A 27511-nucleotide genomic window follows, 5' to 3' on the forward strand; every position below is an offset into this window, starting at 1 on the left:
CAAGGCGGAAAACGCGACGGCCAGCATCGGGAACAATGCAAAAGACAGCAAGAAAAAAAAATCGCCACAAGGAAATGTGGGTAATGTGTAATAACACAGTGCAGTTAGTAGGGGCACTGCAAACAGGGGAGGTAGTATTTTTTTTACATCTTTTTTATTCATGTTTATGTAGATGAGTTTTTTTCCACCCTTTTTTGGGGTTGTTTAATTATTTTTTTTACTATTTTTGTTGTTCATTTGTTTGTTGCAAACAGTTATTAACGATTTTTCTTCTTACGTCTCTTTGTTTTGCTTTAATTTCAATGTATCCTTATCATTATATTAGTTTCTCCGGTGGCAGTGGTTTGGGATTTGGGGGGGTTGTTTTGTTTTTGTTTTTGTGGTTTTTTTTTGAGTGGCTTATCAAATAAGACTTGAACCGAGTCCGTTCGCGTCGTGGCCGTCGATCTCGAACGTGGGATGATCGTGTTTGTAGTGATGGTGGAAGTGTTCGTGCTCCACCTCCTCCTTGATCACGACCGGCTTGTGCACCTCCTTCTTCACGATCTTCTCCTCCTTAATCACCGTCGGCTTGTGGTGGTGGTGCACCGTTTTCACTTCCGTGTGCACATGCTTCTGCTGCTTCACTTTGACCGGTACGTGGATGATGATTTTCCGCCGTTTGCTGTTGTACGGGGTGGGGTGGTGGGCATTGGAGTTTGCCGCGGGAAAGGGAAAGATAATGGTAAACGTGAACAATTTGACTTTGTTTCAGTCCCGTGCAATGTGCGGTGTGTGTGTCTGGGTGTTTGATTTCCGCACCACACGACTGTTCTCCTCGTCGGCGATGGTTCGAGAAAATTCGCCCATTTTGCTTACCCGGCAGTGGCAGATTCGACGAGCAGGAACAGAAGCATGAATGCCGCTAGGATCTATGGGGCGTGTACCGATTGTTAAACGATCGCAACGGCCACATTCGGAAGCACCGAGTGCGCCGACGATGATGAGGGTGAAAACAGATGGAACCGAGGAAAGAGAGAAAATACATTTAGCCAGTGAGATACACATAGCGAACTACATCCAAACGGAGCAGAATCAGGTCCACGAAAAGGAAAGTGAAAACGACGTGAAACGATCAATTTGACGTTACTGAATGGATCGTTTTTCAGCGATGTTTGCGTCTTGGATGTGGCAGCTTGTTTTTTTTTTTCTTTCTTTCTGCATTAAACATAGCCTCTCGTTAGTTGTTTTTTTTTTTGTTTTGTTTCGGTAACGAATTATAAAATAAATTACCACCATTACTTTGGCTGCAGGCCCGCTCTGTTAGCTCATTAACCCTTCAAAAAACTGTGCTCAAGATCATGATCATGATGAGCGGCAGCGTGAATGTATGTATGGGGAGCTATGGCTACATGCCCGCTTAAATGGCACTAATGGATCATCTTCCCGCCAGAGGAAGCAACGGGTACAGAGAGAAAGAAAGCGAGAAAAAAAAAACACTCCCGTGTACCATTAATAATTTTCTCACAAAAAGAAAATTAGGAAAATAACGTACTGCCAACCAGTTAAACGGCAGTTCGGCAGTTTAGTACGGTGATCTACCACCGTCAATGGTGGCATTAAACTGACACCTTTGCCATCGAGAAGGTGTGAAGATGCCATGTACAGCCTGTGGCCTTCGAAATGGTACAAGTAAAGGTGATTAGTGCGCCGGAAAGCGAACCGGGATGAATTTCTCTATTACACGCGCTATATAAATCATACCAAGAACAAGGTTCGTGTCTTGGCTTATGAGTCACGCTAGAACTCCAAGTACTTAGTGTACGTATTTGGTTATTTTAGCATTTTTGCCCCCAATGTTTTAAAAACTTTGAACGTTCATAATTACTAAAGTTCCAATTATCTAAGCTGAATAAAAAGATTAGAAAATTCTTTACCTAAGATAAAGAATAAAAAGGCATTTGAAAGTATAATGTACTAGACATACATGATTAAAAGTAACAAAATTTAAACAGATAAATCAAGTAAATCAACCTAAAGTCTCTATTATAAATAGTAAATATAGAAAATAGTTTAATAACTGTAACAAATATCGCAAAATTTCTACATTCTGTACAGTTGTGCTAATTATGAACTCATTTTCATGCTTGGCCTGTTCCGGGCCATTTCGCTGTGTTTAATTGTTCACCATTAATTGATCATAATTGATCAATTCAACCACATAGCACAGCCACAACACAGTTCAATGTATACAACATCGTCCACTAAAACACTGTAAAACACACATAAGTACATTCAAAGGTATCGATTGTTACACTTCATCACACCTAAGTTTGATACACTTTTCCAACCACTTCCCCGAATGAAACAATTGAATTGTAGTACACAATTCACTCCCGTATTACACTCCTCCCGAAAACTGCACCCGAAAACTCGCTCTCTCTCTCTCTCTCTCTCTCTCTCTCTCTCTCTCTCTCTCTCTCTCTCTCTCTCTGTCCACGCTTAATTGCACTCCAGTTCACACTTCGACCACCACACTCACCACCAATCGGAGCCGCATTGTGAAGGTTTGTATTGGGAAGGGTAATGAAATCTCGAACGACTGTTTACTTCGTTGCCTGCTAACTGATAATACATAAATGAACACCTTTGCTGATATGGCGTTGCTTTTTATACGGCCATCCAACACCCCCACCAACCAGTGTGCAGTGCGGTGGCAAGTGGTGCAGCCAAAAAAGGAAGACAGATAGAATCGATGCACCCGATGCACCCGATGAAGGTGTGCTGCAAGTGTGCGCATCGTACACTTCTCATTATGAATGGCTGGCGCTCACTCGCTCACGCGCAGCTGCTTCACACGCTTACTTTCTTTCGCGCCGTCTCTTGCTTTCCTTCGCCGCGCGGCAGTGCAACATGCAAGGGCGCCGCTGCCGCCGCCGCCGCCACCATGGCTTATGCACTCGTTCTCAAACCAAACGGGTGCATGTGCATGCATGCCGCATCCTTGCACACGTCGTGGAAAAATTAAGGAAATGCTATGCAGCTATTTTGCAAGTGTGTCTTTCTTTCTGCCTTTCTTGCTTTCGTTTAAAGTTTATGGTTTTTTACACCAATTGTAGGTAGCGATATGGGGGCGATAATGGGAAAGGGGACTGAGGAGGGCCGGTAATGTAGCCCAAAGGGAGTGAGGAACGATAGCACAAACGATTAGCCAAAAGCCAAAACGTTTGCATGAAGTGCATGAAGTGAAAAGTTCTTTAGTAGAAAAAAATATCTAAAATATAAGTAGGTAAGTAAAGGCCTTAGCTATGTATAAAAACAATAAAAATAACAAAGAATAAATCAGAAAAATACGTAAAACAAAACTAATAAATAATTTAAATAAATGAACAACCACAAAATTCAATCAACCCCGTGAAACAGAAGTCAACTCGCACGACTTTCCCAGTTGTTCAACGAACGGTTTTATTAATAATGTTTTTAGAAAATATACAAAAATTGTTATACTGTTTTCATCAAAAGTACCGTATCTCTAAATCCCTACTTCTTTATTCTATAAACTTTTCCATCGAGCTTATCGCAAAGCGGGGCAAAGCGTGCGTGATTAAATCCGCGCGTAGAGCTGCTTTTGATTGACAGCATAATTATGCTGCGGTTCAAACTCGGCGCGATGGTTCAAGAGTGCATGCATTATTATACACAAATGTACATTTAGCACGACTGCCCAGCACAACTGGAGGATCACTGTTGAGGGGGTTGGGGGTTTGGAGTAATTTGCACATTCCACAGGGATAAAGCAAAAAGTGAAAAGGGATGCATAGAAATGGGGAAATTTTCGGCTATGCGGTACGAAAGTAAAGTTACATTATTAGAGACGATTCAATAGGTTACTGTGCGGGTGGTACAATTGCACCAAACATAGCACAGAATGAATGGCCCGCCATTCCCCTCCCCACCCGCATTTATGCAAATGTTTTACATTCAATAAATGAACACTGCAAAGAAAGGGAAAGCACCTTGCGATAGGCAAATCGTACGGGTTATCTAAACGGGCAAGGGGCTGTACCGATTATGCACTTTTGCGTTACCTTAAACTCGTCCAAAATATGGCGAATCGCCGAGCAAACAAAGGTAAGGAATAATTAAGTTGTGCTGACCAGTTTCGCAATAACCCAACGAATTCGAATGTTTTGCTCTGATTGGGTCGACGATGTGTGCGCGCGCGTTCACTGTGTTTTTTTTTTTTTATGGCGCCCATTCCTTCAAATGAAGCAAACATTGGCTAATGATGTGCTTTCGATTGTAGACACAGTGTTTTATGATGATTTGCGCTTTTGCGCGCATTCATTTGTAACACGCATTGACCATTTTGTACGAGTCGCGTCCGATTGGCGGCAACTATTTTGTACAACTAATTGCAGACGAAATAAGAACCGTGACGCACACAGCATTTTTATAAGAAAGAGATCCTGGAGATAATTAAGCTGTGCTTTATGCTTTGTGCTTTAGAGTTGCATAACTAGACGGAGCTCATTACGCGGATTTCCTGGACACTAAATAAAACATTTTATTGCTGACGCATGTTACAATCGATTCTAATAAAGTGCGTACACAGCACGCAGCAACTTCCGCCAGCCCCACGCAGCATTAAGCGCAATTTAACAGTGCGATCGCGGGTTCCGTAATTTTTAAATTTACATGATGAACATAATTTTTCACACACCCGCCGGCGCCGGGCGACTGATCGATCGGTGCACATCGGTGGAAACTCGGAAGGAAACCACGTGCAAGCGCGTGGGTAAAACTGCAATTGTGTGCAGCCGCTCGAATGTTCGAAAGATTAGCGCCGAAGCGCGTTCGGGGTGCGTAAAGGTTGATTGAAGCGGAAGTTGTAGGCGCGCTTGTCTATGTTTGGGTGAATGCGCACAATGGCTAAAGAGTGTAAACATATACACCGCAGCTGAAGTTAAGTTGTTATAAGCGATCTTCTCACCCTAACGAGCAGCGTCCGCGCATCGTTGTGTGCTGCAGGGAGGATGATGTCAAACGAAGCGCCCGCGTGCTGAACGATCAAAAAGCACACCCATACACGCTTCAGTAGGGTACGCTAACGCTAGTGCTTACACAGATCACCATGGCAACGATGGCTCTTTGCTGGTATGCTTCCCTTCCGCTGCTTAGATATCATCAACACGGCCGTACGCTTTGGAACGGAGATCACACACAGAGACACAGAGACACAGAGTGGTGTTGGTCTAGTGAAAGTAGTCAATCCACTTCGTTTTTGGCCCCTGCGGGTGCTTCGCCGCGAAGCGAGTTGAGGTTTTAGTGAAGCTTTAGTGTGCAGCATCCGGCCGGTGCTCATCAAACGCTTCGTGAAGCTTAGCAGGGCACTTCTTCCCAAAACCGGTGGCGCGTGACTTCACTGTTCAAACCCTAACCTCCAAACCTCTTCTTACGGTAAGTGGTGCTGTTCGGTGCGGTATGCAGGTTGAGTATATAGACAGTGATGTTAGAAAAGCTAGTCCTCTGAAAGGGACAGGTAACGAGACACCAAACTGTAGTGACACAAAGAGAGAAATGTGACGAAAAAATGTGAAACCATCGCTTGAGTAACGTTTTGTGTGATATGGATTAGATCGTCAAGGCCCACCTAATGACGTGTGTGTGTTCCATTTCAGGCGGAAGAAGAACGGAACTCCCACAATGAGACTGTCCTGGATGGCGGGTCCATTGTGCGCCCGGCCATGCATCCTGCTCCTACTGCTGCTACTCATCCAGACCCTTCAGTTCGCCGCATCGTACGATCCAACCGATAAGGAGATTGCAAACATTATCCCCCCGAAAGGAACGTTCGAAGCGTTCTACCCGCGCGAGATGTACGGCGTGAAGAATGGCAACTCACGACCGGCCCACGCGCACGGCAGCTTCTATGCGCACCGCAACCCGGCCCTGGTGGACGTGCGCAATGCTGCCGCCTACGGGTTCCGGTTCGATGGCAAGCGTCGGTTTAACTTTGATTAGCACCGGCTGGCACTAGTACGGCTTTGAAATGCTTCATCTGTCTGTGTATTTTCTCTCCTTACAATAAAATAATGGCAAAGACACGCGCTTCCCACCATACGTTGGACTATTCCTCCGAAAGAAGTCACATGCTAATGATGTATCCTACCCTTAAGCTCGTCCCAAGAGGAAGCTAACAAATGGAGCACACAGCACGGCCATACATTCAACCTCAACCGCCCTCAAGCCCAAACCCAAATTGACAGATCTCCGTCAACGATCGATGATTGATGATCGGAGCCCAATTACTGTCTGCGCCCTGTGCTGATGGATCGCCGGTCGCTTTGCGGACCGTAAATCGATTAGCCCGGTCGGAGGATGATTAATTCCCTCAGGCGCCCCACCACCAAACCAACCCCAAGTTGTGGCAGATCAGGAATGCAGTGGTGGAAGACTGACCCAAGAAATGGGCTAACAAGGCAGAGAAATGTTGGGCCCAGATTGGGAAAGATGTAGACCACAAGATGTGAGATTCGATCGTTCCTGGACCTGTCGATTGAATGATTAATTCTTCTCCAGCACGCCACCAAGATCGTTTGCACGTTCGGAAGCGTAACGAAGGTGGATGAGTAATGAGAGAGCATTAGCTTTTCCTCGTGTTCTAATTAGCGTAAAAGCACAACAGCGCAGCAGAAGGATTTTTTTCGGTAGAATAATTGATTTATTTTTATACTTCTCACTATCAATTTAATCAGTCATCTATCAGGTGTGGCTTGGTCAGTACATAACACGGGGGTACTATACTGTACGGTAAAGGGGATTTGATTTGACCGCGCAAACCTTCAAAGGAATTGCTCATTCCACCAACTCGCAGTTTCAACGTGAAACAAACATTCAAAAATAAATAGCACAACTAGAACACTTTTGTTTGTCCCTCACAACATCGCGCTCCACCTTGCGTCGATTCCGCTTCTTCGCTGCTGTAGAACGTGCCTCACTTTTCACTTTCACCGCTCGGCACGACCACTTCCGCATCGGTCGTGGTCGTTTCGTCTAATCGCTTGTCGGCGAGCTCCGCATGGTTGCTCTGCACGTTGACCGCGATCGGGCACATGCAGGGCACAAACTGGACCTGCGGTGTCTGCGGTGTGTTGGAAGGCAGCCCGGACAGGTACTGCACCTGGTCCATCGTGAAGTACGGATACTTGCTCGGATGCTGCTGGCCCTGGTAGAAGGCGGCCGCCGGAGGTAGTCCTTGGTTGCCGCTTGGCACTTCACTCGGTGAGGGTGTCACTGGAGGTGAGGATAGGACTGGTACGATCTGCTGTTGCTGCTGCTGGTGATGTTGCTGGTGTTGTTGTTGCTGCTGCTGCTGCTGCTGCTGTTGGGCTTGCTGTAATTGTTGCTGATGTTGTTGCTGTTGCTGCTGGTGCATCTGCTGCTGCTGTTGCTGCTGCTGCTGCTGCTGGTACGATGGGACTGAGGAGATGGAGTTCGACCGATCAACTCCCAAGACGGAGTTACTGGTACCGGGTTGGCCAAACCCTCCGAAAGCACTGCCGAAGAAGCTACTGAACGGACTACTGCTGCTCTGCTGCTGTACCGGCTGGACGGGCTGCTGGCTGGTGGGCTGTACCGGGTTGATCTGTTTGGCCGTCGGTATAATGGCCGCCGGACTGGCCTGGATGAATTTGTACGGCGCTGGCGGTGTTAGGAGAGAGTGCGCTGGAAATGCCACCGGTTGGTAGGTAAAAGCACGGACGTACTGCACCTGTTTGCTGGCCACCGGTGGATCACTGGTAAAGGGCAGGACAGGAGTGACATTACAATAAAGCGTACAAGGAAACAATCTCAGTAGGGTTACATACTTCGATGGGCTAGACCACCAGAAGGCTCGCACCGATGCGCTGGACACTAACAGCACAAACTGGAACGGTGGAATAATAGATAACACCATTAACATTAACGTAACAACGGAGACACTAGAAGACAACAGCTACTTCCAAAAAGCACTCATACTCCATCACTCTATCCAAGCGTCGTCCCAAGAAACCCAAGAATTAGAGAGCTTCACACCATCTTACCAACAACTTTAATGGCTGCATCATTCTGTGGCACTTGTAGTAATTCCGTTCGCTTTCCTAATTCTTCACCCTATCACGCAGCTCACAACACTTTGCGTAACAGCGTCTCAATGGCACTTGTGTGTAGACACAATGAATGAATGCACAAAATCACCGATCGATTCGATCGCACAACACAATTCTTTACAGAACAAACACTCACTTTCCCTGCACTGCCACTATCCAGTCGAACAAAGCCACCACAAAGAGCTCTTTCAGCGGAAGGTTACCGGTGCTCCCGTAAACATCCAGACGCGTAATGACCAAGAATGCACCATTTGTCGAGATATTTATAATGCCCATCCCTACCGGCAATTAGACGGGTTCGGCCAGTCTAGAGTTCTGGCTAGTTTTCCATGGTTCCTTTTTTGGAGTTTTGGGTTGGTTTGTTTTTTATTTCATCCACACACTAGCACATGCATTTACAGGATTTGAATTCTTTAAGAGGAATAAAGATGAAAAATCACATGGAAAGAAAGAATCGAACGAAACAATTCGGTCCTCTTTCAGGTTTGACCTTCCTTTCTTTTCACTTTCCTAAACGTAAAACACGTTTTTTCGTCCCCCTTTGGATTCTGGTGGGCGCCTCTTTCTCTCTTCTTTACAGCTATGCTATGCCTTTGATTCATTCTTGCTGCCAGCTATGTCCAGAATCAATATCAGCGCTGCTCCAATGGATAGATTTTTTCAAACAGAAATACTGTGCCTTTACAACGCGAAGTTGAAGGGAACCTGTTCGAAAGCTTGGTTAAAAGGGGGTTGCCGGCATCTTCCATACTACTGGTACAGAAGGATGAACTTCTGCCTTTTCTGTGCTCTTGTTTTCCCTTTTAAACAACCATCGCATGGGTTTCCAATGCATTGTACCATCGTTCAATCCATACGCCCTATGATCGGCTAATTTGTCAATCGGCGTAACGATGGTGGTCTCCAAAAAGCTTCCAGCATCCCCACACCCTAATGTACCGACCCTGCTCGATCGTTATCGCTGTACTCTTTGATTGAAAATCGAACAATGAACGCAGGCAACAGCAGTATAGGGGTGAAGGTAAAGGAAATCCGGTGCCCTTACTTAAGCCCATTTCACTTTCACATGATCTCCAAACTATCATCGGTTAATCGGTTCGCTTTGCGATCGACCGCGATCTTGTCCATACACAAACAACCCCGCATGGGACATCACGATAGCCCGGACTGAACGATCAGCGGCCGATGATTTGAAGTTTTTTTACTCCATTCCATCCATCCGCTTTTTTAATGACAGTTCTGGTAACCTTCGGATGCCCCAAACTCCCATGAAGCAATAACGAAAGATGAGCAACTACCCAAATATTACGATCAACCGATTCAAGTCGAGGCGGCATGTATATGCTCCGATTAGATGGACCCCAATTCCCTGCTGCCCTCACGAACTGACTTTCTTCTGCGATTTGAGAGGTATTATAGGCGGAAGTTTTGCGCATCTTTCCCAGTTCCCTCGGCTTTGAAAACCTTTTAGAGAGAACAACAATCCTAACCAGCCTGTGTGCGTGGAGTAGGCCTCCAAACGAGATTTGATTGTACCGCCTTCACGCCCGCCAACCCGTGATAGAGATGTGCGGTCAATCGTCGACCCTCGACCTCTCTGGGTGGAAAAGTGATTTGATTTGATCCATTAATTATACACCCGCGGAAGGACAAACGGGTGGTGAGTGTTTTAGAATAAGCGCTTTTGTTTCGCTCAGTGCGGTACGAGGGATGCAAGGGAGCAGGGCGAAAAACAATCAACCGAATTGATCCGAACGGAACGGAGTGCATTGAGAAATTGATTTGATGTGTATGATTTGATGCAGTGGAGCTGAAGAATGGAAACCGAAATCTAAGTAAGTCATCGTCGGCACGATCGCCCCCAATCTGAGGCCAATGAGATGAAGCTGTCGATGTTGGGCTGATGGAGAAAGTGAAAAAATACAGTGGTTAAAACACTGGAGGAGAGGAAAACAAATAAACATTCTTGTTAACTCTTCAGGAGTTGGGTGGTCACTAGTAATTAGGTCCAGAGGCGCCTACATAGATGCTCATTCTTCTCCTCCCACTGTAGATAATGGAAGATCGATATCGATCGATAGGTTAATTTTGAGGTAATCCAACGCGTGGCGGATTGCGGTAAGTAGCTTCCCTTGAATTTTTAGTAGAGTGTTTTATTGATGTTAAGGAAATGTACGAAAAAGTTCAGTAAAGGCAAATTGACAAGATCATGCTGCTAAAATTGTAACAACGTTGATTATTATTTTTAAATTAAGATGGTAAGAAAAAAGATCAACAGAAATAATCATTTAAATTATCATTTAGAGTTAGCACTATGTGCTCTGGAAAACTAGAAAATGTGATATATACAGGGAGTTGTCGAAGTAAACAATGAGGTCTGCGGACAGAGAACTCGAATGTCCGTGTAAGTCGAAATATGAGTCATTTCATCTAAACACCTCCTAGGTATGTAGGATTGTGATTGAAATTTCAACGTGCTGATAAATATTTAGTTATTTAATACATTTCTCTCCAAAATTGAGCATATCTTCACTTTCATGTATCTCCAAGAATGCCAATATAAGATTTACATACATAAATCAATCATGAATACGGTTTGTAACGTCTACTCTTATTAACTATCATTTTTGGTCAACGTTCTTGGAGCAGAAACATCAATCGAGCAGAACAACCAACAGAGATACCGAACACAATGACGATACCGAGGGCATTGGCCACAAGGATACTTGAAACCTCTCCAATCACCTGTACAACTAATCTACTACGCTCACGTGTCAAGTGACAGTCAAAGTGACCCAATCACACCGCGAGAGTTTAATGACAGCTGCGAGACAAGTGTTTACATATGGACGGCAGCATACGTTCTACTGCGCATTCATTTTAAATGCATTGAAGAACAAACCCACCAATCTGACTTCTTACACTCCAGCAGTGTCAGTACGGGTGGACGCTAGAAGTTTACTCGTGAAAGTGAAAGACGAGAACGGGTTAACATTCGACGAAACAACACTCCAAAACGCATCGCCCCGCTCGACGATCGTGGTTATGAAAGTGAAAAATAATCAGTCAAGCTTAGCTGAAATTCCTCCGACATGTGTTGCCGGGCGGGAAGTTCCCGTAAACCGTACTTGGAAGTCATGGCATAGAGCTAGAATCTTATCAACCCCACAAGTATTTAATACGTTGGTCCCTGTACCGCACACACCGGGGTGTGGAATTTTATCCAACGGCAGGAGCGGCAGTAAGAGAGAATCTTTGGGAGTCTTTGGGTTAAGAATCCCTACAACGAAGAACAAAAATGTAACCGAGTGAGATTCCGAACTTTCCGTCGTTGGCTGCAGAGCTGAAGACATAGCTGAGCTGAAGCGTGTTAACGCAACTCGTCCGGTTCGCTCCGGTCGCTAGAAGGACGCGTCTGTCATCAGACGAAGGACCGCCGAAGGGGACCCGGGCAAAGGAGCGGAGATTAAGATATTATCGGTCCGAACATTTAAATGTGGGTCTGTAACATTTCTCCGACCGCGCATATTGGTACGCGATGGGAAACGTTTCCTCCTGAAGCTTGCTCACCTGGTGATGAGTCTGACCCTCTTTCTCTTTGTCTCGACTTCTCCACTGTAAAGGACCGCCCCAAAAGGATTGAAAGGGATTAGAATCCGTTCGGCTCAAATGAGATCTGTTAGACATTTCCAATGACAGCGTAACCGGTCAAGCTTGTTATTACTTTCGATCGAGCCTGGCCTCAATCACTCTTGGGTCGCCCCGGTTAGATGAGCCTTCTGCGCTGTTAACCGATACCGACGATCTGACCGGCGACCGGGCCAAGGTCACTGACCGCCAAACCGGTGGGGTGCTCATTGTAAATAGAAGACAGGATATGTAACAAAAACAAAACAAAAATCACGGGTAAAGGGGAAAAACCCAAAAGGGCATTAAAAAAGATTCAAAATGCATTTCGGATGCAACGGCACGACCTTTTCGATACGTTTTTAATCATGCTGACGTACATTAATTGCGGCCACCAATCACTAATACGATGCCGATGGAGTGTAACGAATAAGGAATCGGTTTTATTGGATTTTTGTTTTTTTTTCGTTTTTTTTTTTGTGAACAACTGCACCGACCGATGCCATTCTCGCCGTCAAAACAACCCGCTTTCTCTTTAGTGCTATGATTCTTTACGGTACCACAAAAAGACTATCAAATTGGAGGTTGAACAACTCCCATACATAATTGTGCACGGAGGCGTCCCGATTTGTTCCGTTATGAAATCATCCAAATGCATAGAAAAAGAAATGACAGCAGGTTTGAACAGAGAAGGGTGTAATAATATGAGCTATATTCATAATTTAAACTGACCAGATTATCAGTTGAGCTGGCGAACGATTGTGATGCTATTGTTACAACTCGTTTCCACCACAAATTCCGTTCTTGAGATCCAAGTGATTTTATAGCATCGTAGGCATCGCTTAGCTAAAACAGAGAGAAGAGTAATTCGGTTTCGTAATCTCCGTCAGCTCGTGTGTGACGCTTGTATAGAGGGTGCAGTAAACGTTTCCCCGGTCGGATTGTAAATGCGTCATAATCATAGAATTTAAGTGTTATGAGGCTTTAAAATGCACCTCGTGAAGAAACAAGAGCGGCAACAGCATGTAGCAGAAGCAAGCAGTTCACTGATGCTAAATCATTCCTGTTTCCCCTTTCTTTGATAAATGCACCACCGCGGTGCATGCGGGTGCAGTGTATGGACAAGACATTTACTTGGAGGTGTAGGGAATGGGGCAGGTTCTTCTATGAATCGGATTTCTCTCTCGTGGCTTTGAAATTTAGATATGAAACCTGTTGCTTTTATGAGGCTGCGTGACAGCTTTTCGGTGCCCGTGTGAAGTTGCAGTTAAATTGCTCACACTATTGTTGTAAACCGATTCGAAATTGTAATAATCCAATCCAGTTACAAGTTTATGGCAGGGCGTGCAATGCAGTTCAAACGTAAATGGTCAGTTGGTTTATTGAAGTTTTTATAGTGTTTTAAATGTGTGCCAGTTCTGTTATGCTTCACACCAAGTTACTTAATACCTGTACTGTTACGATGATGTACCAAAGATCAAACGATCTTCTAACCAGAGAAATAGCAGAATATTATTGAGCTTCCGTTATATGACTCTCGTTAAAACATTTTCCTGTAAATGCTAAAGTTGTTCTTCCTCAACACAACACCACCACAAGTTCAGCTGAAGAACCTCTTAACTGACTAAACGCTACACTTTTGATCTTTTTGTACATCATTCGTCACTTTATCACTCCATTAGCAATGAAGAAGCCTGTCTGACCGATCGTACCCTCCTTGAGTGTGATTCACACTCATTAAACATCGGTTTTGGGTATCCCTTTTTTGAATAGCTAGCGTTGTGTACTTGAGAAATTTCAACCTTTTTCGTGTGATCCAGATTACGCAACTGGAATGTCACACTCAGCAGCCATTCAACTATGTCAAACCGAAGGCGAAAGCGGAAACGTTTTGTTGAACCGTTTGAAAACGAACACGAACATTCAAATGAACGTTTCCGTTGCCTTTGCCTCTGCATGGCTCGATGATCTTACACTCCTCGCAAGACACTAGCAAGGAAGGTCACAGATGATATTTAATAGCGGCAAGTGCGCACTGGTGGTAAGAAAGAGAACGTCACATGCGGTCCAGTTGACTATCAATTGCAGCCACACGAAAACGCACTGGATGTTAGGGAGCTGTTGCAATGATTGTATTTAAAGCACATCCTGTGTCACAGGCAGCATCAGTTGCGTTTGAGTGTCGTTGCAATCAGTACAAGGGCCCGGTTCGATACCTTCACTAACAGAAATCCCAACAACATGAATCTGCAGCAAGTTGTGCTAAGCCTGGGCGTGTTTACAACGCTCCTTCGAGATCAGTGCTACGGCGATGAGGACACAGAACAGTGAGTCAACATCTCTTGCTTTACCTACTGATCTCCTTATAATCTCCTCTGCCACAGTGTTCACATCAAACTGCACGTGCCTGAAATCATCAACCGGCACGTCCACGTCAAAACGAAGTACATGCACGTGTACCATCCGAAAAAAGTCGTCCAGGAGATGCCGCCAACGTTCGTTGATCAGCAACCGCTGGCGATGGATCACGCTGGCATGTGGATGCCTTCCGGTGCGCTACCCTCGGGCATGGTTTCATCTCCCTCGGCGGCCCTTTCGTCAGCCTCTTCCTCCGCAATGGCAGCTGCGGCAGCCGCCTCCCTCTCCTCGATGGTGCAGGACAAACTGTCAACACAGCTCGCTCAGGAGCTGATGATGCGCTACCGCAACCTGGAAACGCCCACCGTCGGAGGAGGATCGAACGATCTGCGCGAGCCGGCCGATGCATCGGACTATCTGCGGGACTACTACCGGCAGCAGCGGAAGCTTTCCGATCAGCTGATGCTGCAGGAAGCGATGCAGTTGCCAAACTTTGCGCAAACCAAATACTTGTCCAGCATGGGATACAACTGGGACAAGTCGTTTGGCGTTAAGTCAGGCGATGCTGAACAGTCGACCTTGCTTGTGAAAAAGTCGAAAAAGAAGAAGGCTTTTGGACATCTGTAGCGGGATGGTGGTGTACACTGTTGCTAGACCAAGATTTTGTTGAATTTTGTTTTTATCACTATTGTTATGCAATTTGTTGAATGCTTCTCTGTTATTTAAATAAATAATATGGTTTAAGAAAACACTGACTACAAACTATGTCCTTGGACATTTTCATCACATTAACTTTAATTAACATTTGATATGTTTAGATAAACTATACAAGATAGCACTTGACATATTGATGGCCTAATGGAGAGATTAGGGTCTTAACAAATATTTGTTGTGTCATAAAAGGAGACCTAAATTTCCTTCTTTTTTGCCTCACTACCCTTAATAGCTCTCCGTTTCTTTTCATTTACATTGTACCAACTTACTACTGCTGACGGATGGCTTGTAACACATTCATAGTGGTATAAGACAGATTATTTAACAAATTTATTTAATATCTTCAACATTAAAGTTCTTTAAAAAAAATAACATGAGAGTCAAACTCAGCATTATTTTTAAGCACGAATTTGTGATGTACGAAATACTAAACACAAAATGCAAAACATCCTACGGCATATTTGAAGTAAAACAGCAATATTAGCCTCCCAATAATCATATTCCCAATAGTCCCCATAGTTCAGTATGATTGTAATGGTATTGACAGACTTCTATATGGCGTAACCGTCCTACGCAGACATGCCGACCAATACTAATACAGGCTTTCGAGACTTTATGCAATACCACGCAACCAGATAGTCAGTCCTCGGTCGGGGGGACGATCCATTCTAGACTAGAATTTCTATTCTAGCGGGCATTTTGCTATGTCGTACGAGTTTAAGACTGTACCACGGGATCGCCCCTATTGAAAGATAATTCGTTTAAAATAATAATAAAATAATATCCATGCTGTCTCATCGAAACAAATACGCATAGAAAACATGTTCAATCTCGCGAATATGTAGATGGGGCCCATAATATATCCGAAACCTTAATATGTCATCTAAATAATCTTTTACTTTTTATGAATGTCTGATAAAATGATTATTCCTTCAGATTCTAATATCAAATTCCGTATTTTCTGTATCTGTATTTTTATGATCAATTTAATAATAACTATAACGTTAAAATTCCACAGTGGAAAAATATATGTTTCTTTTCGCAGAACTATAGACAGTGGTAAATAAATAAATTCTATCTTTTACAACATGTCACTAAAAATCTGGTAATAATATGATTTCGTTGATAAGATAAAGCTCCTCACACCCTCCTGAATAAAACATAAATAAAGCTCTTCACACCCAATTTAATTTAATTTACCACGAAAATGCGTCATAATAAATCAGTCCTTAAAACATTTCAACAATTAGCAACAGCTGATCGGCTACAGCAGCGGTTCGATGCACCCACTTCCAACCGGCTAATTGTCACGTTCAATCTCTTATGCAATTTTGCCCGCCACTTTGCACCGGTGCACCTGACCGTGGCGAGCCGGGACAGACCGGGGTGCATGCGTGCTACAGCGATCGCAGTATAACAAATGATCACACAGTGTCACGGTGAAGCATAAACTGTTCCAGCCCTGGAACATGGTTTAAGTGAATGTCAATGACTACCGATCGGTTGTTACGGACTGGTAGGTTTATGCCTCACCTACCCCATGGAAGGTCACGAACGCTGCATACCAAAGAAAGTTTCCCATTTTCCGAAACTCAATTCCTACCGGTGCTTTCGTCGAAACTTATCTTCAGTCCAATGTCTTAAATTTCTTCGCAAGTGTGACCGTTGCTAACATAAATAATCACACCTATTTGCATGCTCAATGTACGAGTATAAATGCATCTGGCCGGTGCAACGGTGCACTCAAAGCATCTCGAGAAGTCGTCAAGATCGGGTCAAATCCGGAAGGTCGGCACACGAGCAAATCGTCACGATAAAAGCTGCCATCATGCAACGGTTTGTGGTAGGTAATGCAAAGTTTTCTTAACCCAACATTACTAACGGTCACACACTTTTGATATAGACATTCGCACTACTGGTTCTCATCGTGCTGTTCAATGCGGCGATCATCGAGTCCGCAATTGCTGGCGATCGGTTGGTTTTCCACGTGCCCATCAACTACAAAAACGTTCACATGACCAAGACGCGGGTCAAGCCGGTGCATCATCGGACGTTCCAAAAGACGGACTACAAGGTGCTTGGCTACAGCATGGACAGGCACGCTCATCAGATGGAATCCATGTCTCCGATGGAGTATCTGGCAAAGATGCAGATTCTAAGGTAATGCAGCAGATAATTACATTAAAAATTATCTTCCTACTTGTACTAGCGCTTCTATCCCTTCTTCACTTCACAGAGGATGACTCTTGAGGAACACGCATGTCTATCGGATAAGCAGCGTGGGTGACGATTATGATTGAAGGTGGCTCGCACGCACATTTAGCAGCATTATAAGTGAAATTCCATGAATTCATACGTTCTTCTGTTACAATTTTGTAAGAAACTTCCTATCACTACTTGTCGAACACATTGAACTCACAAACGTTTTTGGGATGTAAAACAACTCCATCAGCCAGAGAGTTTGTGGAGTCCAACGAACGATTGATCCCTCGCAAATGATACTTTGTACTTTAATAACTGTTATTGTTAATCATACTTCTCTTAAAGATCTGTTGTGTTGTTGTATTTTTCTTATTATTAAATGCATTTTTATATATATTCTCGTTGTACAATATACAAACGTAAAATAAATTGATTAGGTTCATAAAATCTATAAACCATCCATAAAATAATGTATTAAACACTGAGATCGATCGCTTTAAGACAATTGTCCATGGTGTACATAAATGATTACATACGTTTCATTGCAGCGACCTACACATCCACAGGTCACTGCACGGTACAAAAGTGTTAAAACACTCAATACATATCGCCTAACGCGAAACTTCCGGCCGGGCGCACCGGAAATTGATTTGAAGATCGTTGCGTATCGCACTCTCTCGAAACACACACAAACACTTCAGTTGCAGAAAATGCTTCATGCTCACACCCGCTCGAGCTCATTCACCTTCCACCGATCAATTGGATCCCCATGTGCGTGCGTTGAAAACGCGTTACTAAACGATTATGTTATTTTGTGTTCATTTTGCAGTACGCTTCCCTCCGTCTACGACATGAAAAGCATGCCGGCTATGCTGCTATTCCCCCGTGCTTTCCCACTTCGATTGCACAAATACACACACCAATACATGAGCATAGTTGCACTATCAAATCGATCCACTTACACGGCATTGTCACCGAGGATACGGTTGTTTTGTGCACCGCGGTGTGCATGTTGTGTTGTGGAAATTCTGCAGACTTCCTACGTGTCCTGCGAAGCGTGAAGTGCAGAAAAAGGCACACCACTTCCCGTCTACTTAGCTTACCACCCCCTCTATGGCTCTGCACGCCGACGTTCACGAGCCCGTTATACCTTCTCTCTTCGCGCATGCGATGTTTGATTTGGATGCACTTTTCTTAGCATCCCCATGGCACCAACCCGATCGTGCAGTAGTTGACTGCCGATCCGTGTTTGGGGTTTGGTTTGTTTTTCGCCTCCCGTTTCACTCTCACTACTTACTGGACGGTAGTTTTCCGCACGACAGTGGTGAAACATGCAACAAACAAAACAACAGCGCAAAAAAAAAAAACGCTCACTACCAACTAAAACACGAAATGAAAATGAGAGTTTCCAAGTAAAACGGCGGAAAGCGAAAGGAGCACAGGCTTGTCTTTACACTTATCGTGCATATCGATCGTGTCCCTATTGTTCATTAGCTGCCGTCTTTGGTGTTAATGTTAAACTCAACATTAAATGAGTACATAGGTATTATGAATTAAAACTTAACTCAACGCAACACAATTGGACAGGAACCTGGGGGCAATGTGGTCATCTATGACAAATTCTAAAAAATGATAAATAGCAAATAATGTAAATTGTAAATCAACCGTTTTGATAATAAGCTGTGAGCAGAATTAAGATTTTTTTGTCGAAAATGTAAGCATTTCATCCAATTTTGTATCAATTTTTTGTTGTTTAAAAAATGTTGTTTTAAAATGAGACTTGATCCTTCCTTCTAAAAAACATCTAGGACTCCATCTAGCATGGGTCGCAAAATGGTCAGTTCTTGTTGACATAATAATACAGAATATGTCAGACTGTTTTATGTGCACTTCATCGATAAGAACATCGATTACTACTACCAACGCGTGAGTGTTTGATTTGTCTACTCAATAAAGATCAAATAAAAATATGTAAATGGTCCATTTTGCTCCAAGATCCCCTAACAATTTTAGTTTACATTTTATTTAATTCTAATTTATAATTTCAGGAAAACGATTCGTCCAATAGGGATAAATGAACTGAATATGAAAAAATGATTTTATTTTTTAGTAAAATTCATCATTTTTTGGATGATATACTCAATTATAAACGGATCCCTTTTTCCACTCTCAGACAGTAGACTACCACCCACTAACACCACCAATCAGTTGTTTCCAATTCGTTACCCTTCCTCACGCGATTTTCAGCATTTTCGCTCCTCTTTAAACTCCACTCGGTGCGGACACTTCACACGCCAACGCTTGGTAAAGCGAACGGTACCACCCCACCGCCCCGCATTGGCACAGGCCCATTGCCTTTCGTTCGTACTTCGTACTTCCTTCCGTTTTTTTATGCGCTTTGTATCCGCCATCGTTGCGGTAGGTGTGAATTCTTCCTAAATACTGTGGCGAAACGTCACACCGGGCATTTACCCGCCCTTGGCGCAACGGCCAGAGTGGGGATAGTGCACGCATACGGCCGCGGCACGATAGAGGATCCCTGGCTGGTGTGAGGCCCGGCCTGTGCTGCACAGGCAGCCGACAATTAGCTAAGTTATAAATACACTACACACCCGACGCTTCCGAAGCAATCGCGTCTAGTCCGGTGAGTGTGCGGGATCAGGTTGGCCAGTTTAGCTGAGTTCAGCTGTTGCGGTACGTGAAGGCTTAAATGCAGTTAGCGCTTTTCAAAATGATAGGACCTATCCGGTGGCCAGGCAGCAACCGGAGAACGGTAAGTGTAGCGGCTGGAGACCGCCCGGGTTAACGTGCAAGTGATCTGCAGTGATCTGGTTCTAAATTGGAAGTTAATCTCGTTTCCTTTCGTGTGATTACAGTGCAGTATACACGTTCTGTTGCTGTTAGTTCTTCTGCTGTCGGTGGTTCTCGCTGGGGGCAGTCGGGTGAGGTAAGCATTGAGTGTTCTGTGTGCATTCAGCTTCAGCTTCAGCTAATCATGCAATTTGTGTGCGTGTGTTTTTCCCGCTAGATCAAAGAAGCACCGAACATCCCGCGGTACATCCCACGCCGCACGTTGGCAATCGAGAGCATCGACTGATGGCACTTCGAACGCTCTCCACGAGCTTGCCGCCAAACCGGCCCCCTTCTCCAAAGCTGCCCATTCGGGCGGCAACCCCAGCGGAGGACCAAAGAAGCGGTCCTACTACGTGCCGGCGGTAACGAACCTGGAAAACTTCATCAACAACATCAAGACCGGTATCGGTGCGTCTAAGCTGGCGCACGCCGTGAACGGTGTGACCGGAGCAATCCAGCAAGCCGTCTCCATGCCGGGCCACGGACCAATCAACCTGCTCGGCAGTCATCGTCCGGTAGCGGGCATACACAATGCCGCCGGGTACTACTCGAACGCGAACGAGCTGCGGTACGGGCAGCCGTTTACCAAACAGGGCCCCTCTCACTTCAAGTCGGCCTCCGTCGGCTACGGCGGGAAAAAGGCGATCGCGGGTGGAAAGCGCGGCCGCCATTCATCGACGGCTTCACCGCCCGGCAAGTACGATTCGCTCATGTCCGATCTGGGCATTTCGGGGTACAAGCACTTCGAGAACGCGGTCATCCGCGACCTGGAGCGACGGGAGGAGCTCAAGGTGGAAGCCACCATACACACGCTCTTCCCGGACGCAGCCGATGACGATTGGCGGCCGATCGCATCAATCAAAAAGGCACCACTGCCGGTGCGTGCTACCGCGCCAGAGCTGTCCGAGTCGAAGATCGTTACCGCGCTGGCGCCTGTGCCGGCGGAAAAGCAGCGCCCTCTGGATGCGGCACCCACGCGCACTGCGAAACCGAAGCTGCCGGCAACGGGGACAAGTTCGGCTGGCCGCTACGGGCTGACAAGCACTTCCGCACCAAGCCCGAAGGCTACGAGCGCACCGACCCAGAAGCATCGCTCTAAAGCGGCCTCCCTGGGCAAGGAAAAGCGACCGAAGGAGCGGGTAAAGTGTTGGAACTGTGCCACCGCCACCTCTACCACCGTCGCCGTACGGCCGGTGTCGATCACACACCCAACACCGGCCAGACTACCGGCGACGACGGGCGGCCAGTCGCAACGGTTCGGCCCGACGTACGATGCGACAATGTTCTACGGCAACAATGGAAAGGCTCCGGCAGCCGTCGCACAGTCGTACAGCAACGTCGAGATGCAGTACAACCGTACCCACGCTCCTCCGTTTGCCGTGGCGGGCCCGTGGACGCAGGTCACTGCCGGCAGCACGGCCGAACTCAGCACCCAGTCCGCCCCACCCGTCACCACCTTTGCCGCACTGGCGGAAACGGTTCCCCACAGCGCTGGAGGGCTGAACGGTCTGACCAGCCCATATGCGGGCGTGAAGAAGAGCTACGCGAAGGGTCCCAAACCGTACGCGCCAGCGACGTCCTACCTGGGACACAGTGATGCGACCACGGTTGCTTCGACCACCACTCACAAACCGACTGGCGGCTCGCAAGGGACGAAGGGTACGACCAAGAAACGAACGACCGGCCACCATCGGGCGGTCGACAAGCACGGCGACAGTGCCGTTGCCGGGTCGAGCAAAAGCGAGCTGCGGGTGAAGAAAAAGTTCGACCCCAAGTACAGCCGGAACCGGGGCACGATCAAGTTTAAGGATGCGCTAGAGAAAAACCCGGACCAGATCTACCGGTAGGGCGGATATCGACGCAGTCGAGAGAGAGAGAGAGAGAGTGAGAGAGCGCAGGAAAACCGTAACAGTAATTTTGTTTGTGTTGGGTGATAGTAGTCGCCCTGGTACGTCAGGAGGCTAAAGCATGGAGGAAGCTGTGTCGTGCAGGAGGAGGGGCAGTGCACGATGGCTTTAGTTATTATTTAATTTGTGCACAGCTTGTGCACATGTTGCTTATTTATACACACGGTAGAATATGTAAGGCTGTTAAACCAAAGTACGATTGCAAGCGAAAGTTTCGTAAAGATCGCACCAGTGTGTGGGGTCGTGACGCTTTTCTGGCTACTGTAAGTAGCCGTTGTTCTCTGTTAATGATTTTCATCCTCCTCAGTAATTTACTGCTGTAATTCGCGCCTGTTCTGTTCACTTTCCACAACAAACTTTCTTAGATGCTTAAAAAATAAATCAATTGTTATGTAGTATGCTATGTGCGTGTTGTTTATTATTGTATATAATTGTATTTTTTTCAAAAAGAAAATGCTGATCATGATTAATTATTGAACAACTTTTATAGTTATTTGGTGAATTATTACTAAAATTAAAGCATATCTCCTATTTCAGCGAACAACAACATGCAAGGGGATAAGATTAATAGATGCTATGGATGTTTGACAACTACTTTTAAACGGTTAAATCATATATATATTTCGGTTCATATATAGTATACTTATATGTTTGCTAAATATCATACTAGGCATTCCTTTATATGCGATGAACTCAAGGCTTAAGAGTAGGGCACCTTAAGGAAAAAAACTTGGGAAATATAAATACAGTGACCATGAAAACGTGCATACATTATCTTGCACTAATATTTTACCAGAAAAAGTGTTGAAACTTTGAAGTTTCTATTCATTTTTATGTTTTTTCATGACATAATAAAATCGGTGCAGTTTTGAAATGTTCGAGTAAAACACCTCATAAGGGAAAGATGGACACCGCGAAGGTTAAGATGGACCTGTAGAAAACGTTGGAAATTGAAGTGGTTTATAGTATTTTAACTTATCATATTGTTTTCCATGTCCTGGTATGTACATAAACCAATTCTTTGCCAATTGCAACGACAGTTCATTCAGTTGTGAATTTAGGAACTGCAAGCCGCCGCTTCTAACATATCGTAGAATGCAGAATCTAAGGCATTATTAAAATATCGGGCACTAACAGCGGACCTTGCTCCAGCATACAGAACAAAAGTGTAGAACTTCCCCTTAGGAAAGTACTCCACGGAAAGTCCAAGACTCGAGCATGTTTGAGGGACTTGTTAATAGGTTAAGCCATTTTTTTCCACTATGTCAAAATTCAACTTTTTGATATTTTTAATTCCATACAACCTCTCATCATCTCTCATCATCTAACGATGTCATATCAATGCCTCTTCTTTTAATTGATTAAAAGTCGTGACAAGATATTGCATTTCGTGATGTGCCTTAACAGCATCGAGCAAGTAATTGCTGCTATTTTGACCGATATGCCGTTTCTCGCATATTTCCATGCTTTCTCTAGTTGCTGGATGGTGTATATTTTCCGAATATCCTTATTGAAGGTATTTGATGAGATATGTCCATCACCAATGGATATAAGAAGTAAAATAAATCCACAAATTCGGTGTCGATTTTTCCCTACGACAAAGTGTTCGTCTTTCCCTCTTTGGTGTCAGGATGCTTAAACCACAAGAAAACAAGATTTTTTATTGCTTTCATTCTGGTTTTTTGCCAGTTTTTTGCTTAATAATCACGACAACTCAAACATGTGATAAAACTTCCAAAAATATAAATAATAAAAATTACAGAGCATATTTTCCGCAGTAGTCAAATTAGATCCACAAGGAACCGCACGATTGAAAATTAACTAATTTTGAATTGATCTTTTGTGCTTGAATTTAACTAATTTTGCACGTATTATGCCAAAATGTTCTCAAATGTGTTGTTTTACTTTCAGTTTGGGTACTGCATTGTTAAATTATTCGAATTATTACTTTTATTATGTATTTATGAGAAATGTCTATCTTACCCGCAGTATAGAAAATCCCTTCTGCTTCAAGATCCTGTATAGTACCTCCGACATATATGCATCCACCCACATATGCTTCTTCTTCTTCATTGGCACAACAACCGTTGTCGGTCAAGGCCTGCCTGTACCCACTAGTGAAGTGAGCTTGGCTTTCAGTGATTTCTTGTTACCATAGCAGGATAGTCAGTCCTACGTATGAGGGCACGGTCTATTCGGGGCTTGAACCCATGACGGGCATGTTGTTAAGTCGTATGAGTTGACGACTGTACCACCAGACCGGCCCCAGACCACATATGCATCCTTTTAAAATCTGACGAAATGAACTTCACTACGTTAAATAGAAAGAACTATCTTTCTCCCGCAAAATCAAGGATCTCTCTATCCGTAAATTTCTTTTTTAAACTCTCTAACCAAGATGGCATGATCACCTTTACCATTATGTTTGGGAATTGAGAATACGAGTAGATTTGTGTTCAAGTAGCGAATTAAACGAGTCCCCAACAATCGTTAGGATCGTAAAGTGCCATTGAAAGCATTATAGGAATAGGAATAGCTTTAGACTGTTGCAGATTGTCTACATCCATATGATCTTTCAAAAAATGTCAATAATCTTTTGGATGTTAAAAGGAATTAAGAGTGTATTATTTTTAGTTATACTATCTGTTATCATGCAAAGCTATTTTGATTTTAGTATTTGATTGATTTAATTTGTTACCATTACGATAATGAAGCATTATAAAATGAATACAGCATTTTATTTTTAACAGCGCAATCGTTCGCACGTCAGCGCAGCCGCTTCCACACGCGCTAATATCTTTAATTTACTGATTATAATTTCCACCCCGGTACCGCATTAGCTATGCTAATTATTCCATTTGTAGTGCGCCTACTGTCATTGATCTTCATCATGCTTACCGGTGCACGCTAATTACACATGCTACATACAGCCACTCAACTACCTCGCGAACTTTCATTGTCCTTCCTTCTGCTGGTTACATCATCGCAGCCCAGCCATTTCTCACAGCAAACTGTCAGCCCTCCGCCAGCGCCGCGGCCAGTGCAATAAATAAAACACTTGGAGAAAGAAACGAATCACACCAACCGACCCACTTTATGTCGCACGGTTATGATGATTTCGTCGGCGTGAGCATGTCAGTGATGTGTTGTTGATGTTTTTTTTTGTGGTCTCTATCTTGTCAAGTCAAATACCTGTCACTTGTCCGGATTGTCCGGACCGGAATAGACCAGCTCACGTAGCATCATTAGGAGTCGTTCGGTGTGTGTGTGCAGAGAAATACAAACTGTTGAACCAGTTTTTCGCCACCGTACTTTTCCGCGTGAAATAACAACTACGGGGAGGCAATCTTAAACTGGAGTAGATTTTGTACAGGTTGACTCACCGGACACCACAACCTTCACCTTTTGCGGAAAAAGCCAGTCTGCGACTGTAAAATGACATAAATTGTCAATGCTGGCTTTGCGATACGGGTTTGTTACGCTTTTGTGCGTTAATTCGTATACCATGCGCAATAATGTACACTATCATTATTATATTTTTTCAGTACAATCGGATATTTACATGAGAAGGCAGATGCCTCGAAGAGTTATAGTTAAAATTAAAACAATTTATTGATATGCTCCCTACTTTATGTATCTTTTCACTAAACAGCATGCCGGCATGTACTACAAATCACTCGCTCCTAAACAAACTCCCAACCAGTGTTTTTTTACTATAATTGTAGATTACAAACAAACGGCACACGGTCCAAAGCATTTCCTCTTAAGTTCAGCGCTAGCTAAAAAATGTAGCGGAACTTGGGGCAAGTGTGCCACCTTAAGCATTTCAAGTTATAACTCACTAAAACGTGTTTTTCAAAAGCCGATTTAAAACTCATAACCATTTTACATCTATTTCCTCACTTATAAATGAGTTTCGCTTGAAAAAAGTGCAAATAAAACAGTTTTTGGAGCGTTTTAAAAAGGGTCCAAAAAGACGTTGTTTTTTGGGCTATGGGGCAAGAGTGCCACTCGTATGGGGCAAGACGGCCACCTGGTTAAAATAACCGTATTTCTTAGATAATTGGTAATTATTACGTTTGTACCACTAGTGTATTTATTCCTACATGTATTTAGTCACCAATGAACCCTTTTTGACCACCAACTGTACCACAATATGGTTTGTTACTGTTCTGTTTTTCTGGCGTGGAATCCGCTCACAATAGCGCACCATTCCGCAGCACGCTACAACAATGTTTACATTTTTGACAGCTCGCGCCTATGAAAGCTGGTGGCACACTTGCCCCAAACAGAGATGGCACACTTGCCCCAAAAGTTGTAACTTTTTTGAAATTGAATTTTTCAGTGACAAAAAGAAAGTTTTTTTCAACTAACCCCTAAAAAATTTCACGTTTTCTCAGCTATACGGTGGTGTAAATATTTTCTCGGTTGATTGTTCGCATGATTTTTGAGAGCTTATTTGATTGGATTCAAAAATTATAATATTCTGCTCAATTTTGAAACTCAATATAAATCAGTTCAAAACAATGGGGAATATCGATTGGTCTATATGGAATTCGGCTCAGTATGCCTTGTCATTGGAAAGCAACCAACTGTATACACAATTGATCATTAAACTAAAGTTTTTAAGGAAAAATGCTTGGTGGCACTCTTGCCCCGTATGGCACACTTGCCCCAAATTCCGCTATACTACAATTGGTTGAAAATTACATACAATTGACAATACTGAAACCGAAGATGGCGCACGGGTCAAATTCGGACATGAGCACTTTTTTTCAGCCCATCTCTAATCATGCATTTTCGCTGTGCTTTACGTAATAACCCACCCCCTTGCCACAATCAACAGGAGCGAGAGGATTTTTCGTTTATTTGCAACGGCGTGCAGCAACGAGTTCACGAGTATCGGGCAGTATGCGTAAGCTGGGAGGCTAATGAGGGGCATGAGTGAGACGCTGTCTGCGCTGCGTTTGATAGTGAAAGTGTGTGCCACCGCACACAGCTGCCAATGATTTCCTCCATTGAGCGTGGTTTTCAAGTGGAAAATTGAAGTCGAAGCTCTCCTATGCGTGTGTCCGTGTGTATGTGCGATAGAGCAAACAACAATGCACGAAAAGCCAAACAAAACTGAACGAGCAAACACTTTTGTAGCCTTTTTGTATTGATTTACGTGCATTACCTATTTTACTATATGTTTTATAAACGTAAAGGTAAACGTATAAACGTAAAGGTAGTGTCATGTGCTTCTAACTGTGCTATAGCTTTCCTGCACTAATATTACCCAGATAACAAAGCTGACTACTACTATCTGACGCGCAACAAAACAGCAACAATGAACTATAAACTACAATCTCGGCACATTCAAATGCCCACACTCAACAGCTTCAACAATGTGCAAAACAGAAAGAAGGAATAACAATAACATAGTTTTATCATTATGCAAGCGCAAGGAAGCCTACTCCTCAGCCGAAAACAGTAGCAGAAATGCATGGTTGGGCTTTTCCTTTCGCTTTTCGGCCTCTTTCCGAGCCGAGTCGCCTTCCACCGTAGTTTAAGCGTTTGATCGCGGCACACGATGCTGGCTTACTGCTGCACGGTGCTTAGTGATCACAGTGCATTGCGGAAACGGAAATTAATCACAACGGAATCTTGCACCGGCTTATTATTTCCCATTTTCAGTATGAAAGAGAGATGGAGAGAAAGAGAAACAGTCATGGGTTG

General features: G+C 44.2%; 5 protein-coding genes across 5 annotated transcripts; 3 read left to right on the forward strand and 2 right to left on the reverse strand.

The window, feature by feature from the left end:
* Positions 1–147: 147 nt before the first annotated feature.
* LOC120953498 (uncharacterized) lies at positions 148–2637 on the reverse strand. The gene is made up of 3 exons (XM_040373475.2): positions 2522–2637; positions 859–911; positions 148–664 (listed from the first exon to the last, which is right to left on the reverse strand). The coding sequence occupies exons 1-3, from the start codon at positions 2537–2539 to the stop codon at positions 403–405; spliced, it is 333 nt and encodes a 110-aa protein (XP_040229409.1). The 5' UTR covers positions 2540–2637; the 3' UTR covers positions 148–402.
* A 2368-nt stretch (positions 2638–5005) lies between these two features.
* Positions 5006–6084, forward strand: LOC120953105 (uncharacterized). Its single transcript, XM_040372791.2, has 2 exons — positions 5006–5439; positions 5661–6084. Exon 2 carries the CDS (start codon positions 5686–5688, stop codon positions 6001–6003), a length of 318 nt encoding a protein of 105 aa, XP_040228725.1. The 5' UTR covers positions 5006–5439; positions 5661–5685; the 3' UTR covers positions 6004–6084.
* Positions 6085–6144: 60 nt separating this feature from the next.
* LOC120953104 (alpha-protein kinase 1-like) lies at positions 6145–8408 on the reverse strand. Its single transcript, XM_040372789.2, has 3 exons — positions 8067–8408; positions 7851–7909; positions 6145–7778 (listed from the first exon to the last, which is right to left on the reverse strand). The coding sequence occupies exons 1-3, from the start codon at positions 8088–8090 to the stop codon at positions 6977–6979; spliced, it is 885 nt and encodes a 294-aa protein (XP_040228723.2). The 5' UTR covers positions 8091–8408; the 3' UTR covers positions 6145–6976.
* Positions 8409–13604: 5196 nt separating this feature from the next.
* Positions 13605–14865, forward strand: LOC120951440 (uncharacterized). The gene is made up of 2 exons (XM_040370180.2): positions 13605–14086; positions 14144–14865. Exons 1-2 carry the CDS (start codon positions 14001–14003, stop codon positions 14742–14744), a joined length of 687 nt encoding a protein of 228 aa, XP_040226114.2. The 5' UTR covers positions 13605–14000; the 3' UTR covers positions 14745–14865.
* A 4571-nt stretch (positions 14866–19436) lies between these two features.
* Positions 19437–22191, forward strand: LOC120953493 (uncharacterized). The gene is made up of 3 exons (XM_040373465.2): positions 19437–19806; positions 19910–19980; positions 20062–22191. Exons 1-3 carry the CDS (start codon positions 19744–19746, stop codon positions 21731–21733), a joined length of 1806 nt encoding a protein of 601 aa, XP_040229399.2. The 5' UTR covers positions 19437–19743; the 3' UTR covers positions 21734–22191.
* The last annotated feature ends 5320 nt before the right edge of the window (positions 22192–27511 follow it).

Source organism: Anopheles coluzzii, chromosome 2 (assembly GCF_943734685.1).
Source record: "Anopheles coluzzii chromosome 2, AcolN3, whole genome shotgun sequence".
Taxonomy (NCBI): Eukaryota; Metazoa; Arthropoda; class Insecta; order Diptera; family Culicidae; genus Anopheles; species Anopheles coluzzii.